The sequence below is a fragment of the Hydractinia symbiolongicarpus genome, chromosome 6 (genome assembly GCF_029227915.1).
Source record: "Hydractinia symbiolongicarpus strain clone_291-10 chromosome 6, HSymV2.1, whole genome shotgun sequence".
Lineage (NCBI taxonomy): Eukaryota > Metazoa > Cnidaria > Hydrozoa > Anthoathecata > Hydractiniidae > Hydractinia > Hydractinia symbiolongicarpus.
In genome coordinates, this window is record NC_079880.1 from 23,745,033 (window position 1) to 23,758,972 (window position 13,940).

General features: G+C 34.5%; 2 protein-coding genes across 4 annotated transcripts; one reads left to right on the forward strand and one right to left on the reverse strand.

The window, feature by feature from the left end:
* Positions 1-751: 751 nt before the first annotated feature.
* On the reverse strand, positions 752-7,951 carry LOC130647701 (uncharacterized). Its single transcript, XM_057453652.1, has 9 exons — positions 7,510-7,951; positions 6,409-6,666; positions 5,789-5,953; positions 5,216-5,360; positions 4,418-4,680; positions 3,336-3,903; positions 2,944-3,101; positions 2,334-2,529; positions 752-1,578 (listed from the first exon to the last, which is right to left on the reverse strand). The coding sequence occupies exons 1-9, from the start codon at positions 7,756-7,758 to the stop codon at positions 1,388-1,390; spliced, it is 2,193 nt and encodes a 730-aa protein (XP_057309635.1). The 5' UTR covers positions 7,759-7,951; the 3' UTR covers positions 752-1,387.
* Positions 7,952-7,971: 20 nt separating this feature from the next.
* LOC130647706 (protein phosphatase 1 regulatory subunit 27-like) lies at positions 7,972-13,663 on the forward strand. 3 transcript variants are annotated; one of them, XM_057453658.1, is made up of 2 exons: positions 7,972-8,018; positions 12,907-13,663. In XM_057453658.1, exons 1-2 carry the CDS (start codon positions 7,987-7,989, stop codon positions 13,400-13,402), a joined length of 528 nt encoding a protein of 175 aa, XP_057309641.1. In that variant the 5' UTR covers positions 7,972-7,986; the 3' UTR covers positions 13,403-13,663. The 3 variants fall into 3 exon arrangements, with proteins under 3 accessions (XP_057309641.1, XP_057309642.1, XP_057309643.1); XM_057453659.1 differs by lacking the exon at positions 7,972-8,018 and adding an exon at positions 9,110-9,236; XM_057453660.1 differs by lacking the exon at positions 7,972-8,018 and adding an exon at positions 11,609-12,203.
* The last annotated feature ends 277 nt before the right edge of the window (positions 13,664-13,940 follow it).

Sequence of the window (13,940 nt, forward strand, 5' to 3'; positions counted from 1 at the left end):
TGCGCAGTTCGTACACCTATTTTAAGAACTTTGACGCCACTTCGTTCATTTATCAGTTTCTATTTTTTTTATAATTGAGTGTTCAACAACAGCATATTGCTCTATAAAACACTGTACCATGTGGCGTTTCGATTGAAGTGCTATTTGCGAGATAACTCTAACAGTTAAACTATTTTTAAAACGTACCCAACGCACTATCAACGTTGAATCAATTTAATCCCCTAAACGCCATCATCCATGGCAAAAGTATTTTTTACGTTCTAGGTTTATAGCGCAATATTTGCCCACCGTTAGCAATTCATCATTTATTTTTTTTTGTACTTAAAATCTGCCTATCAGATTTACTTTTATTTGCAAGTAAGAAATTGTAACTAAAAAAAATGTTGTTAACGCTGGATGAAGTAAACAAATGGATAATTAATGCACGTGAGATCTTTTCTACGCCATCTTTGCTATTCAAACAAAGCTTGAAAATTATAAAAAAGGCATGTCGATGTATTTTTTCTCCACCAACATAATCAATTCCGATGAAATTTAAAACCCTGGATCCAAGATGGAAAAGAAAACATTAAAGCAGCTGGTTAAGTTGCAGCAAAATATTAGAAGTTTACGCGTGTTTAGGTTTGAGGTGAGGTTTTTCAATATTTCATCCACTTTTTGCAAAATATTTACGAAGAGTCCGCGGCACAACAAAGAAGCTAATAAATCCGGGAAAGGTGTACAGAAGAAAAATAAACACAGTATATTGTTATAAGAAAAAACTCTTTAAAATTTCGTGTGCGTAGTTGTCTGTCATACTGAAAATTACACTTTGCTCGTGGCTGTCTCTCATACTAAAAATTACACTATGCTTATCTACACAGTTTAATAATTTCGAATTATGTCATCTAACGTGCTATCAAAGTTGTGAGTATTCCGATAAAACAAATTCGGACGAAACCGGCTAATTAGAGTGCATTAAACTTTGTATGGCGTTATAAGAAAAACTGAAGTAAACTATAAAAAAATATTTCCACTTATATATTCCTGCAATTCGTCCCTTTTAAGCTTATAACATTCCGTCGGGATGGCTCTGTAATAGGCGTAGAAAATTCCTGTGGACAAGGTTACAATCGGATTCTCAGTCTTTTTTTAACACAGAATCGAGGTGCAAAAATAATGCTATTACAGTTTGCATATATAATCAAAATTGCAATACGCCTCTAAAGCAAAGTAATCAAAAAAATTGTAATGGCGGGAAACAGCGATGCTAAATTAACACTTTGATAAATTTTCTTTGCGTCTAGTCACAATTCCACGATTGCTTAATGTCAAGTCTGCTCGTTGCGTAGTAGACTTTACAGCCACCGGTTCATCAAACTTTTTATAAAATATTAATTTTTATCTATCATTGCATATTCAGTTTTTCTTTCATTTTCTTGTCTTTTTTACTTTTCAGTAGTGCTTTCTTATTATGTATTGCGCATGCGCATATGACAAAAATCTGCATGACGATGACGACACCAAGTACGAGTGTGACGATAATATTCATGCCATTTTTTGCTACGAGAAGTTGTTTCATTTCTTCCGCTTTTTCACCTGGAAAAAGAATTGTTAAGTTTATTAACTACTAAGCGTGATTATGCGGGACAAATCAAAGTAGAACAGACTGAACATTTTATGGCAAACCTCCCTGGACATACGAAGATACAGAGAAAGATGCAGAGAAAGTAATATTAACTGACTTTAAAAAATTATTGGGAGAGTCATGTGAGAGACCAAATATGAAGTCATTAATTTCTACTTATGATCTAAAGAATGGTTCTAACGTCTAAGATAGTTATTTAGTTGCGTTGTTGTTGTGTTTGCACTGTTCTCATGGTTTGGGTACTTTTTGTTTACAGTATCAATAGGAATAAAAGCTATCATGAAACACAATGAATAAAAATACGACGCAAATCATTTTATAAATTATTAACTATTTTATATTCATATTTATTAACAATTTATATTTTTATTTATTTTATACTGACACTGATGATAAGAAATATGCTGCATAAAATGTTGATATGCATTTAAACTTATTATTGGACACTTTAAAAGATGAACTTGTGAAGGAACTCTGTTCAACTTCTCTACACTGGACCACCCCCCTCCCCCCTCACCTCCCTTACCTCTGTACACTGGAAGTCAATAACTTTCCATCACATTTGAGTTTTTTTAATTAGACTTTAGAAAACCAAATTAACAGACTTTGTATTAACTTTGATATGTTTTCCAATCTTAATTTTAATACGAAAACAAAAAATAGCTGTAAAAAGCCTGATGAAGAAAAGACAACAATGTAGACTTACATTTCTTTTCTTTTAAAAACTGCATATCTCTGCTTCGATCATTGTAAAAGTTGTTGCATATTGGAAATCCAGGGGGTGGCTGAACTTCAAGTTCGGGTGCTTCGTTCAAAACCATAGCCATCCCCTCCAATGCATGAACCTCAATATGACAGTGCATGAACCATTTTCCTGGATTGGTAGACTTTAATCGGATTATCTTAAAAGGGAAAAGGTAGCTTGTTTAATTGACAACAAATTTGTACTTCCTTCCTTTTGTTATTCAGGTATTTCGCATGAATTTTTTATACTAAGAATATCCTCCCCATCATCATTTTTTTAAACAACACAAAACCCGGGTGAAAACTCGTATTTAGGAATCCAATTTTACCGTCAATATCGAAATTTAATTCTATTTTTGCAAATTAAGCTTATTTTGCCCACTATAAATATTCTTACATTTCGTTAATAATAATCTTATTATACTTTATGTTAACAGGTAAACAAGGATGCATGAAACACGAAGTACCAGTGCGGGAAGAATGTATAGTGGACAAATTGCAGTGGATTTTTTCACAGGGTAATAGCTAGTTGTACACACTTTTTAAAATTACAACTTGATTGTTTCACTCACAGCATATCCTCCAGTAGGAATGATGATGGTGTCTTTGCGTATTGGATCCTTCAGATTCATACCTGGAATGTTTCCATTTTTCCAAGAAGTGTTTCTCCACTTTGCATTGTTACAATACATCAACTTTGTGTTCCCGCAATCAATGTCATCATTTTGTCCTGTGAAAAAGCATATTTGACAAAATGTGACATTAACAACAATAACAACACCAACATAAGCACAAAGACTATGGAAAAAACAACAAAAACAATAAAATAAGAACAATACAACGAAAAATCAACAAATAAGGGCATTAACAACAAAAACAACAACAACAACAAAAAGCACGAAACAACAACAACAAAACAGTGATAAAAACAACAGTAACGAAGGCACGAAAATAATAATTTCACCTATCAATCTTCCAGTTTCTTCATCTTGTGGAGGATATCCCATCTTTAGCACGTAAAAACTGTGTCCATGAAGATGCATTGGATGGGCCCAACCCGACCCAGAGCCCATATTGAGCCATACAAACTGAATAGTTTTATTATAAGGCACGGTTAGTTCATAATGACAGTGACATATTTTGTCTTCTCCGCAATCTTTTTTTGCACAGTCATAATCTGATTCGATTTGCTCATTTTGAAATAATGAATTTACACCAGGATATTCAAATTTCCGTCCATTCACTGCACCCGGAATGTATTTCTCAATTCCTTCACCCGGAAAAGCAAAGTTTAAAAAATACTCCAACGAGTCATTTGTAAATGTTGGCGGGGGGTCTACTCGTCCAGCAGCTTTCATTTCAATTATTTTGATGCATTTTGCATTCTCAGCTACTGGGTAAGTTTCAAAGGGACAATTCAGAACAATACAAGGTCTTGTTGGTGTACATTTATCCCTTTTTGTTTTCGGTTCACCATCCAGCGATCCGGTATAGTGAAGAATAGCTTCGATGGAATGTTCTTTATCGACATCCTAAAAAACGAAGAAATTTAAGCTGTAAAATATGAATAAAGATGGAATAGTTTCGGAAGTTTGAACGAAAACTAAGATTTTTAAAATAAAAACAGACAGAACATAACTTTTGTTAATTTGTGGTCCTGATTCATTTTTGTGGACGGATCTTTAATGTAAATAGGAGATAGAACTAATAATTACGGGATGTTGAATTTTATAATTGAGCTAAAAATTCTACAAATTGTTTCGAACTATAAAATAAAAAGATATCAATCCTCGTCTCCGAATTTCATTTTAGTCGTCCACCCTTAGGTGATACTTCACATAAGCATTCATCATTATATTACCTGTGGAAATAACAACTAACAACTAAGACATTGTCTTTGTGTATCTGTTACAACACATCTGTTTTCTATTGTTCTTCTGCTGGTAAGACGAGGGAAATATCCACGGGGTTATCAGCTAGTTTGTTGTATCTTTTAAAGAGCTTTTGATAAAAACTAAGTTGGTCATTCATACAAAAAAAGATTACCTCCATGCTCACAGCTCGTATCCAATAATTACCGTATGATTGGTCTGCATTTAAAATAAAATCGTATCTCTCCCCAGGGTTGATGATAAAAGATTCAACAACCCAGGGCTCTATATCATATCCATCCGAGGAGATAATAGTCAGTTCGTGGTTATCGATTGAAATGCGTAGTGGATATATACTTCCAGTTGCAATGACACGGAACCGATATTTGCTACCTCGCGTGACGTTAAACCACGCAAGAGGAGCCATCACAGTCTTGCCTATAAAAAAATCGTAAAACCCCTGTAATTCAAACCTTTGATAAATTGAATTTCCAATAACTCTAAGTTTTAAATAACTCTAATTTGATAAGGGTGGGAGGGGGGAAGGGACTATGGTGTATAGAGTGATTGGAAACTTGTTAGGGCAGATATTGACGCAGTGCTTGAAGAAGGTGATGCGTTTGATGTTGATGTTTTATTATCCTTTTCAAAAATATTCCTAATTTTTGAGTAAATCTAAGTCTAATATTTTTACATAGCATATTCTGAAGAAAAAAGCTGAAAAGTTCAAATTTGTGGTTTTCGTTTATTTAATTGGATCACTTGTCAAATCTTGAATTCGGTCTACGCAGGTAAATTTTTTTTCTAAAATACTTCTACGGTAAATTTTTTTAAAAATTTGTTAACCTGATTAACGAAAATTGTGAAATTTCCATCCATATTTTATGAAACACTAAAAGTCGCGGCACATTAGAGAGAATTAATATAGAAAAGGTCTGTTGAATGTAAAAAAAGACTTTGGTTACTTCATTACCTGTTATTTTATCAGTGTATCGTCCTTTCCCGTTAAATAACCCGGAAACCCATGGTACGGCACTAAAATTTCCGCCATCTAATGTATGTGTGCTTTCGTACCGATCTCGACCAATGTAGTTACCGTAGATCATCTTGATGTAAACCTGAAAGAAATAAAACAGTGGTCACACCCGTGTTCTTAAATATCATCAATCTTATCCCCAGAACATCACCATCAGGTCGGGGATCGGAATGTCATCCTACTTATGCGCACGTCTAGGTATTTTTCATGGACCTATTTATCATCCAATCCTGAGTCTTCGTCAGTTTGTTGTACTAATCAAGTTAATTTAATGGCGTACACAGTCAATTGATACCTTTACAACATTTTGGTCTGAAGATTTTATAACTTAACTATTTTGTTTTTATTTGACTAAAAACTTAAACGCAAATTTGCGCTATTAAATCTACCAGATACCGATTTCATCTTCGAAAAGAGGTTGGCCGTCCACAAAACACTTGTTAGGCCGTCCAAATAAAAAAAGCCTAGCAAGCCCTGGGAACAATGTTGGGTAAACAATATGTTTCATACCTCGTCTGAGTTTTCATGATGCCAATCTCCCACTGTCATTATCATGTCAGTAGGAACATCAACACCTTCACTTATCCTCTCTTTCACAATGAACGCTCCAAACACGCCGTTACTTCGTTGTGAACCCACGTGACTGTGATACCAAAATGTACCTTTTGGCTCCGCCTATAATTTAACAGAATTTTTAGGTAACTACATGTATTTAGTGACTTAACATAACGAGAATATGAATAGCAAGGACGACATTGAACGCCTTAATCTCTCTTTTGCTCTTTCATAATACTAAAATTATCAAGGGTTCAATTTTGATTATTTTCTCACAGAGAAAGAAGGATCTCAAACCTCAAATTTTTATTTGTTTAACAATCTACATATCACCTAAAACTGCGACAACAAATTATCATGATGAGGCACTCAGGTGAATTATGGTGTGTCCTCACAAAGTTTGTGTTGAAAAGAATGACATCGTCATAGCATCCTTAGCCGTTGATGAGTTTAGGTTTATTATGGTAAAAAAAGTTATGCTTATTTTCTGCACAAACTTTGCAGGGTCGTCCCGCAAATCGCCTGAGCAGACCGTTCTATTTGCCACATCTCAGATGCACAATGGTCACACTCACCTTGAATGAATGTGTGAAGCTCTGACCGGCAGCAATAGGACATTGCGTAATATAAGGCATGCCATCAAAATAAGGAGTGTCTTTTTGATGCAATCCATGGAAATGTATCGTTAACGAATCGCTGAGCATCATGTTACGTATGTGAACGGTTACTGTTTGGCCTTCATACACAACAAGTGGTGGCCCTGGAACAGAACCATTAACTGCTTTCACCATTCTGTTAACACCATCCACCGTAATGACTTTGTCTTCTGGTACCTTTGTGGAGATAAAAAGCTTCACTATTAGTTCATGTTACTCACATGTTAAAAATTTTAGGTTTGATTGCTTACTCTGATTACTCTGATAGAACAACTTCAAGGCGTATATCAAACAGGAAATCAAAAGAGGTGAAATTTTAGCAAAGCGGTCATTTTCTGTTGTCGAGTTATAGCTGTCTTTACACTAAGTTTTTTTTTATTTTTTCTCTCCGAGGTGACAGAAAGATTGCACCTATGCACAAAAGATTAATTTCAAACTTCCTCTTACAGCTTGTTTTCTTAAGCTTAAAAAAGCCCTGGGAATGTCAAATAATCTTAGAATTTATTGATGACGCAATGTAAAAGCAAACAAGACAATTTAACGCCATGTTTGTTTACATATACAAATGCGCGTGTGTAAACGCAAGATTGTTGTGGTGACATCCACTTTGCTAGGTAGAAGTTTTGTCCGAAATTACATTGGATAAAAAATGCAACCTCGTCCCCAGGGCTTCTTTTTCTTCTTCTGATTTTTTCTCGCTGTCCAATATCAGAGAAGAAAAAAGAAGTTCAGAGACTAAGTTAAAAGGAAAATTATCATTCCTTAAAATCGACCTCGTGAAGAAAGCAGAAATGCAAGGACAGAGAATACTGAAAGTTAAAGAACATTTTCTTGTCTCTTCCACAAGAACAAAAGCATTGTAGTCATTCATTCCATTCTAAGTTTTTCAACATTCTTTCCCGGGGCTTCTTGGCTTCTTCAATTTGAAAACAGATGCCTGTCGCAAAGGAAAATCACTTGTATTATAGACAACTGTTTCTTTGTACAACACCGAACAATAGCATCTCAAAAGCGACTTACACGTGTCGTGTAATTTGAGTGATGTTCATTGTAGAGATATAATTTCCCTTTGTGTGCGTATACTAAGTTCTTTTCGTATATCATCGTCAACTTCTCCTGAATAACAAGCCAGTACTCGCACGTCGTTTTAGTAGGAGAGCACTCCTCATAATTAAGTCCATCTGGGTGCACTTTTGTGGAGATATACGGTAAAAAAGTACATGCAAATAAAAAAGTCTTTATAAAAAATTGTTTGATGTGTATGTCCATGTTTTATCAGGTTTAACTGTTCATCAACTCCTAATATTTACCATTTTTCCAAAGAACTATTAATGGAATCCAATATTGCTTTATATTATACTCTCTATTTTATAGTTTTAGTGTATTTATATATTTCATATTCGTCTATACATCATATTATTCTTTCTTGATGAAATTTAAAGCGGCTAGCAAGAAGGATGAACAGCAATTACCACGCATGATTGACTTGCTGCCAGAATGAATAAACAAAAGCAAAATGAGTGTTTTCGGTATGATTTTATTTCTTCGAGGTGTAATACAGCATGCAGAAAAACATGAAACTACCTTACCAACCATAATTCCTCTTTTGAACGCTGAGGCTTTCTTGCCATCTTTTAACGAGGTAGTGGCTTGTGAGAGCATCTTTGCGAAGAACGGAAAAATAGGCGGAAAAAACGGGAAAACGGGTGGCATATACAAAGCACTTACGTAATAAAAGGGGCAATGAATTTAGGGGCAATGATTATCAGAGGGTGGGAACAATTAAGGTGTGGTGATTGTTAGTGAGAGTTGTTATTATGGGGCAGTGATAATTAGGGGGCAGTATAATAAAAATGAAAATAGGCACAATAAATTTTTCTGTCAAATACCGCCCTGTCCGAAATAAATATCTAATTCAAGAATGTTTTGAAGGCATTGTTTAAAAAATGAACGCAGATTTTAGGCTGTGGACCAAATGGATCAAATAAAGTTAAAAGGTAATATTTAGTAATAGAAGGAAATTCTTCGACAACAACAGATCTTTGACCAGAGAGTGACAAAGATATTTACTGCAGCTGTAGTAAATCATGCAACAGATCATGTTGAATTTAATATAGGTATGCGCAGATAAAGTATTTTAAATTATCTCTTTATTGAGTTAACACCATAGTCGCACGGTTTTTTCCAGTAAAACATAAAATTGGGAGAACTTTTTTGTCAAAACAGCAATTTTAAGTCATGGCAGCCCGTATGTCCTATTAAACGATGTTAGAACCTTAGTATGGTTAGCCGCACTTTAAAAAGTCTGGTATACAGATCTCAAGTGTACATATGGATCGTTGAATGTAGACTTTGCAGAGCAATAGAAAATCCTATTTTACGCATATGACGTATTGTGAAAAATTATTGTGTGTAAAAGCCATTTTAAAGCAAGCATTATGAATGTAGTGAATACTACTTTTTCATATGACATATTGTATGACGTATTGTATGACGTATTGTATGACGTATTGTATGACGTATTGTAAATAATATTATATGATGTTATGTGATAAGAAGGTCTAAATGTTCTGTAAACTTTTCCATTGTGCGTGAGATTATTATCTTGATATGATAACAGTGAAATGTAGTTGATAATGATTCTATCAGAAAAAGAGATATGTAAGCGTTTCTGGCTGACAAAACAAAACTTTGTATTCATGTTGTTGTCGAGATGAGTGCATGAAGAGACAATAAATCGTAAACATGTTAGTTCTTTTCCATTATGAACATGAATTACTGAAGTTGGTTCTTTCTCGATGCGTTGTTGTTGCAGTTAAAATCGTTGTGTTTGTTTTTTGTTGTTTTTTGTTTTTGTTTTTGTTGTTTTTGTTATTGTTGTTGTTGTTGTTGTTGTTGTGTGTGGAATGGAATTAGTGTTTCAATTAGTTTTTCATATCATTAATGTTTAAATTTTTTTTGGAGCAAGTTATCCTATCAGCCCAAATTTTCTAAAACGAAAACTAGAACCGACGAATACTAGGGCCAACGAAACCTGGGACCGACAATACTAGGGCCAAAAAAAACCGAGAGAGACGAAAACTAGGATCAACGAAAACTAGGACCGACGAAACCTGGGACCGAGGAAAACTAGGAACAACAAATACTAGGGCTGACGAAAACTGGGGCCGACGAATAATAGGGCCGATGAAACCTGGGTGCGACAAAAGAAGCGTGAAGAGTGTATTTTTTACTGAGATGATGTTTAGTGATATTCATTTTATTTTAATCATTGAATTTCTTTTTTAAAAGATAAGCTAACACAGCATGCACTAAGGAGGATTTGATCTTTAGGAGGATTTGATCTCTAAACTATCGTTTTAATTAAAGATTCGTATTAAAGGCCTAGTTACATTTGAACGTTCAATTGCGGTTACCGATGTCTACTTAAGTTTAAGAAGTTGTACATTACTGAAAGTTGTACCGGGGCTAACATGCTAGTCTTACCACTCTAAAGGTTTACTCTGCTACATCCCAGAGACAACAATAATCTTACAATAGGGTTAATTAGCAAGTGAAGTACACGTTATTCTGGAATAAACGCTTATCTGTAGGAAAGTTCCAGAAACTAATGTCGCAGAAATTAGGATGGAACTCTTTGATTCAAAAAGGAACGGCATGTTATATTTTTTGATTCAAAAATATAAAATTGTAATTTCCTCTTTCGAGCTCCAAACAAACAGAATGCATTTAAATAACTTTTCTTAAGCCTATGGAATTTGTTTTTTTATAATTTCTGTGTTTTCTTTTACATCTCTGCGAACGAGCTGTTGACGTTGTTTCTGTTAGTTACTCAAATAGTAATGTTATGTTGAATCATTTTATGACTATGGATGGTGCAAGGTAGCTAGCTAACTTTCTTTTCTTGTTAATATTACGAAGTAAGAAATTAGTAAATGCTATAATATTTGTCGATACTAGTCGCTGGCTCGTGGAAAAATCATCGGTTTCGCCCGTCCTTTTTATACCGCATGGTGTGCGTCTCGCTACTCGCGGTACTATTTTGCGTGACAGACAGAGACAGACGTATACGGGTATTAAAATATAGATAATTATTTTTATTATTATTATTATTATATTTGGGAACAGATTAGTCATTCCTTAGTTGCTGTGTCTAATCACTTGTTTCGATGTTTTCTCTCTTTCTGGTACTTCTGTTCCATCCTCTTCACCTAGTCATTTCTTTTACCAAGCTTTTTGTTCCATCCTCTTCACGCAGTCATCTCTTTTACAAAGCTTTTGTTCCACCCTCTGCATTTAGCCATTTAGATAGATAGATGTGCATATTTTACATGGATAGCCTCACAAATATTGAAGGATATACCCTTTCTATTATTTCCAGGAGGGGCCATGGTTTAGATGGAGAGTCCTAGAGTATTTAATGCTCAATTTAAGCTACGTAGACCCAATAAGGCCCCGCGCTCTACTAGACAACTCCCGCAACATCCAACGGCCCACACAGTGTGCCATCTCCCCAATTTCCCTCACATGGATTAGGTTAACCCGGGGCTATGGTAACATTCACTCGCCCATGTTGAATCGCAGTAACAAAGAATCGAACCCCGGTCTCCCGCACAGAGTACGAGAGATATAACCGTTAATCTACGGCGCTAAGCATTTTGGTAATAAGAATCCAGGAAATTAATAAAAATTCCTTTTTATACATACACTCCTAATACTTTCATATTTAATTTTATTAGCAATCTTTTCCTCATCGCTGTAATTTTAACTTATATTTAATCACAAACGTCAAAAAAGAAGTGCTGCCAAGGACTTACCCAGGGGCTATTGAAATGACACTAGTATTAGTACAACTTTAATTTGACAAATTTGGATAAATCTCAGGAAAAGATTTATTATTTGTAATCTAAATTTTAAAGCTAGATTTCTGTTGATGTGAGTAGCTTGCTTGAACATAAGGTTAAGGTTATACGTGAGAAAGAAGTTGTGAAGTAGAGAGTGTCAACATTGATAGCAGAGATGAAATAAAGTAAATTATAAAGCTATGTCGTAAAATGTTTTCACTACCTTATATAAACTTCCTTTTTTTATTTCTAAAAAAAATAAACATGTATACAGAATAGAAAAAAGGTTGAAGGAGATATAGCGGTTGGTAGGAAAGATTGTTTTTGCGAATTATGAGTATAATTAAGTATCCAAATACATTTTAGACTTTTTTAAAAAAAGTAATTTAACCACAAGCGGTTTTAAACTGTTTTTATTGATGCAGATGAAGCTTAACATTTTCGACATTGATTTTTGATATATTTATATACATATTTATATATATACATATAAAATCATTTATTAAAACATACCTGACACATAAGCAGAAAGGTTGTTGACAGGAAGACAGGAAAATAACAAAATCAACAGCAGGTTATAATTTAAAGCAACAGTCTCGATGGGGTCAATAGGGTCCGGATAGCTGTATTTTTGGCTTTTAAAGGACTAATAATTGTCTTTAAATGTTTAAAAGAAGTGAGTCTGAGGTGAGGTGAGTCTTTAAATGTTTAAAAGAAGTGAGGCAGAAGACATCGCGTATTTGTTGTGATAACCAGTCAACATGAAGTATGAATATACAAGAAAACAATTTAAAATGTGAAATTTGAGTATCTAGCGCAACTTTCGTGTTTGTGATGTTTTGTATTGGCAGACAACATATTGTTTGTGACGTAAGTTGTGTTATTTTCTTGTGAAATACAAATTGGATTATGTACTTCAATAAGTTCCTCGTAATCTGGGTTTGTGTTTTTAAAGAAGCAGTAAAATCTGGCCTGAGGCTTGGCTGTTCTTATTTTTTTGCTCTTTTAGGCTGATTTGTCCTTATTTTAATGAGGATAAACTGCAGAATTTAACTTCATTTTAATCATAATTATTTTTTTTTCCTCTCGAATTTATGGAGAAAATTGGATGGTTTTGTCGCTGATGTATCTAACTTTATCATTGTGTTCGTGAACTATCGCGTGTATTATTTAACTCTTTTATGCTGATAACATTTTTTTTACAATTACAATAAACCAGTTTGAATCAACAAAAAACACAACAAGCGTAGGCTTCCCAGTCATCTTTCGCTAATATTCCAATACTCCCACTAAATAAATCTCCTACTCAGACAATCACATGCACTCCGCCGCAGAGCTTCCTTCAAAATATCCCTATAAGTTTTATTTTAATTGTTTACGAGATATGTCTGTGGAGAAGGGCATGTAACTGTTTATAATGTTGAATTTGTTCGTGACAAGATAATTCTTGAGAACTTAAAGTTGAAAATGTCAACATTAATGACTATTTGTCAACCTGATGACGTCAATGTCAACATAAATTATTTCTACATGTAATTTTTTGCGACATTACTTCAGTGACATTATTTTGTAGTGATAGAAAGATGCCATTTTTTAAAGATACAAAACAGAAGAAAACCAAATCCGTGAATAACAATGTTTTGTTGCGTTCCGTGCAATCGTTAGATCGTAATTCTTCGCTCAAAAAGATGGGTTCTCAGTTTGACGAAACCGACAAAAAGAAATCGATCAGTCGCAGTTGCACATATGCCGACGAAGAAACAATTTTATTAAACGCTGTTGCCAGAGAAGATACGGCGTCGGTACGACGCGTGCTTGCCAATGGACGTGTAAATATAAACGTTATCCGACATCCCGGTTTGTCGCCGTTACATCGTGCTTGTATTACGGGAAATCTGAACATCGTCAAGCTGTTATTGCGTTACGGCGCCGATTTAAACCAAGTGTCGAAAACGGGAACTACGGCTTTAAAAATTGCCGCGTTGCACGGACATTTTGATGTCTCTGAATATTTGATAGCTATGGGTGCCAAAGACGGAGATATTGTACATGGTGTACAAGAGGAGTGATCAAGGCTGGAAAAAATACTAGATGGCTGAAAACACTAGTAGCTTTATGCCAAACTCTGGTAACAGTCCGATAAAAGATAAACACGTATTATGTGCGTTCTTAAAAAAACTCTTGGTTGAACCCGTGCACTTGGAAGAGCGTTGGATTCAGCTGAAAAAGACCTTAGATGTACAATATTTGTTGTTAAATATTTAGATACTGTAAATATCATTTTTAAACTACTCTATTATGACTAAAAGAAAAAGGATGTTGTGTCTGGACTGATTTTATTTTGATAAGCCACAATTAACTTTGCGCAAAAACTCGTCTAATTACCTTATCGGTAAAGAAAAGTCGGTAAAATGATCAAATATAAGCAACTTTTTACCAACTTACTATTTTTACGGACTTTTATGCCGAAATTATTTTACCTATGATGACATTCAATTTGACTCAAATAAATACACACCGACTACCATGCACCACACCATACGTACACATGTAGTGTGTGATTCTAACACATTCATTGCTGATCCCTAAAAATGCTCCAGAAAAGGT

Excerpts from the sequence above, each read along its gene's own strand:
- LOC130647701 (XM_057453652.1), bottom strand. The coding sequence starts at position 7,758 with ATGGACATACACATCAAACAATTTTTTATAAAGACTTTTTTATTTGCA. Across the intron at positions 4,681-5,215 it reads ATACACTGATAAAATAACAG|GCAAGACTGTGATGGCTCCT; the intron begins GTAATGAAGTAA and ends ATTTTTTTATAG. Across the intron at positions 3,102-3,335 it reads AGAAACTGGAAGATTGATAG|GACAAAATGATGACATTGAT; the intron begins GTGAAATTATTA and ends GCTTTTTCACAG.
- LOC130647706 (XM_057453658.1), top strand. The coding sequence starts at position 7,987 with ATGAATAAACAAAAGCAAAATGAGTGTTTTCG. Across the intron at positions 8,019-12,906 it reads AAGCAAAATGAGTGTTTTCG|TGATAGAAAGATGCCATTTT; the intron begins GTATGATTTTAT and ends ATTATTTTGTAG.